Source organism: Halyomorpha halys, unplaced genomic scaffold, assembly GCF_000696795.3.
Source record: "Halyomorpha halys isolate HHAL.00 unplaced genomic scaffold, Hhal_1.1 Scaffold966.1, whole genome shotgun sequence".
NCBI classification, from domain to species: Eukaryota; Metazoa; Arthropoda; class Insecta; order Hemiptera; family Pentatomidae; genus Halyomorpha; species Halyomorpha halys.
In genome coordinates this window covers 212,805-216,183 of record NW_027114821.1, presented here as the reverse complement: position 1 = coordinate 216,183, position 3,379 = coordinate 212,805, and the positions used below count along the sequence as shown (strand labels likewise).

The 3,379-nt window shown below is 39.6% G+C and overlaps 1 protein-coding gene across 5 annotated transcripts in view; it reads right to left on the bottom strand.

Annotated features, from left to right (window-relative positions):
* LOC106687467 (uncharacterized) overlaps positions 1-3,379 on the bottom strand; it is a 75,052-nt gene that overhangs the window by 26,922 nt on the left and 44,751 nt on the right. For 4 of the 5 annotated variants that reach the window (XM_067051934.1, XM_067051938.1, XM_067051935.1 and 1 more), the window contains one exon: positions 994-1,355. In XM_067051934.1, coding sequence (XP_066908035.1) covers positions 994-1,355 — 362 coding nt within the window. The remainder of the gene's footprint in view (positions 1-993; positions 1,356-3,379) is intronic. The other variant, XM_067051937.1, reaches the window with a different exon arrangement.

Sequence of the window (3,379 nt, the reverse complement as noted above, 5' to 3'; positions counted from 1 at the left end):
ACCCCTCACATTCTTTCCTCTTCTAAATATTTTCTACTTTTTATTTATTCATTTTTTACCCCCTTGTAATGTTTCCTCTAAAAAAAAAAACTTTGTCATCTCCGTAACGTGTTTTTTAATTCTCAGTCTCAGGCCATTCAAGGCGCAGAACCCACTTGGCGGTAAGATTTCAAGCTAACAGGTACGTTTTGTTTTATTCTCTTTTTTTTCCACATCTTTATTTTACCCCCCCCCCCCTTCCTTTTCTATTCTTTTCTTAATTTTCCTTACCCATGTTGTTAGTTATGTTCACCATATATTATTATTGTTGTTTTCATTTTTTTTTTTCTATTCATATCTTTTGTTAAACTTAACATATATTTTGCTTCTTTATCTAATATTATGGTTACATATCTCATTTGTTACATATATTTTCTTTCTCTCAATTTTATTATTTCTTTCCATAATTTTAATTTTTAAACTATTAATAAACTAAAATATTCGTATTTCTTTGCATTATATAACTTCAAATTTTTATTTTATTTCCTTAATTATGTTATTTTACCTACTTTTTTCAGTTGCCTATGTATGTATTTTATTTCCCACTTCTTTCATCACTTTAATTCCATTTTGTACAATTATTTACTTTATGTCATTCGGTTTATATTTTCTGTATTCATTGGTTGTTACCTTGTTTTGTTCTTAGCCCTGATAAAGGCTAGGAATTCTAGCCGAAACGTTGGCATGATTAAATAAGTTACTTCAACTTATTTGTGTTATATTTTGACCCCCCCCCCCCCCAACCATCTTTTCCTCATATAAGTCATCCAAAGTCAACTATCTCTCATGATTAAGAAAATATCTTATTAAAATATATCTTAATGGCAAATAAATATTTCTTGAAGGAAGAAAACTGATATAGTCAACATAAATTAATTAAAATAAATGAAGGATATTTTATAACTATCACATTTATAACATTAACAAGCACAGCATAAGAAATCTTAATAATACCTGACTAACATTAATAATCTGAAAATTATTAGCCGCAGCTGATTTCAGAAATGAATGACCATGATGAAAAGTTTCAGCTGATAGAGCATCTACTAATCCATAAGGTGTGTTACTGTTTGATTGAATTGATTCGGTTTCTGCAATGTCTGCCTTATAATGCTTTTGAAGCTTCGGTGGTACATACACTTTAAGCTCATCAGTTTGCCCAGGATATGCATGTTGGGTAGAATCTACAGGTTCAGCATCAAAATTAGAATCTGGACTATAAGGAGAAACTAATGTAGTTTCACTATCTTTTTTTACTTCATGCGGAGGAAAGTAGTTATTAGATTTGAAATCAGAAGAAGTCTTAATGGTGCTACCTAAAATAAACAAATAAACACAAAAATTCAGGACAAGTATTTGAATACATTTTAAATAAAGACATATAAACATATACAGAGAAATGATGGTAACAATAAAAGCTAGAAATGGGTTAGAATGCATAAGTCACTGATACTGCTATCAAGTAGGTATGCAAAAATGTGACACATTGAAAGTATCAGGTACTATCATTGCAAGTCTGGGATTTATGGCATAGCCAATAGACCTTTCGATGATCAGATAGATAGTTATAGTTATCTAATTTGCTCCTTCCGACCTAGAGCTTGGTAACACAGAGACAGAAACATGACCTTGGATCAGTCATATTGGTTGTTCAAATATTGATTGAAACATTCAACGACTTAATCTGTGTTGGGTTTAACACCCTCCCTGGAAATTGTGGGCCCCAAAAAATTGTATTTGTTCCTGCCCCAATGACAATTGGTCTCCTGATAGTTTGAGCCCAAATTTCCTAATTATCTCGAATATGCTGTGCAAATATTACACGTGTTCATCTTCATTCTTACTGAACACTAGGAAATCATCCATATAGATCTGGTATACAGATTCGTCAATTCCCCTAAAAAACTTTTCCATTAGGCGCTGGAAGGAAGAACTTGCCTGAGCACTACCGCCCGATCAGCCTCTACTCCCACATGAGCAAGGTCTTCGAACGGCTCCTACACCACCACCTTATGGAGCACTGCAGGGAAGCCAATGTTATATCCCCTCAGCAGACTGGATTTCTGTGAGGAGTCGCTTACGAACACCATCTGGCGAAGCTTCAAGAGCACACTATAGGGCAGATGAAGAAGAACTGTGCGACGGCCTTCATCTCTCTGGACTGCAGCCAGGCCTTCGAGAGCGTGTCCCACCCGCTACTACTCCACCGACTGGAGAAGTTTAAGTTCCCCGCTGCTCTATGCCGACTGATCGGAAGCTATCGCTATACCGAAGATCTTTCGCCGTACGAGTAAGCGGGGACTTCTCGCCTCCGGTCTCCACCACCTGCGGAGTCCCTCAAGGCTCTGTGCTGGAACCTCTACTGTTCGTCGTTTTTACAGCACCAGTAGTTGCCCTCAAGCACAAAGAGGCAGTAATAGCAGCCTATGCAGACAATATCGGGATCTACGCCACCAGCATGAGTCCGAAGGTAGTCCTCAAACACGCCAAAAATGCTTCTGCTACCATCGTAACTGCACTTAAGAGGGACGGCATCAGAGTGAAGCCTGCGAAGACGGATGCCTTAGTCAAGTCCTTTCAGAAAGGCAAACTCCCCCAGCGCTTCATAGTGGACGGCAAAAGCCAAAAAATCTCAAGCACCATCCTATACCTCGGCGTGGCACTTTACAGGCATCTTACCTTCTCCAGTTAGGGGAGAGACTCAAACTGGCCTGGTTGAAGTCCTACAGGCTTAACCACCTGCTCACTTCACAGCAGATCTCACAGTTGAAGATTTATATAGCAATCATCTGTCAGACTCTGCTCTATGGAGCTCCGCTCCTGTGACACCTCTTCAAGACCACGCTGAAAAAGCTGCAGTTTCCAGAATTCCCTCCTTCGGCAAATAGTCCGAGTAACTTCACTCCAAAGAACCAGAAAGAGTGCTATTAATGATAAGCTCCAGCTCCCCTCTGTGCTGGAGTTCATAGGCCATAGGCTCATCAAGTCTTTTGATCACCGTCTGTTCAGAGAGGTCGCTCCTCCACCAAGACCCGGGAGGTGGCAAAGCACTGTCCCCTTGGTCGACGTCCTCACCGAGGGAAGGGCTTCAGGCTCTGCAGCCTGAAGTCATCTTAACCCATCTCACCTTTTATCCCCCAGTGGAGTGGCCCTCCCCGTTCTTTGTACCCCCCCGGCCAGGGCTCCTGGGCCAATATTGTAACCTCCACCTTCAGCGGACCCAGCCCAACCCCTTATAATGCCATATGGCAAAGGAAGGGCACCAGTTACATGTTTATATACTTAGGTATATATTAATATTGTTTTATATATATATTTACAATAAAGGAGGTAAAAAAAA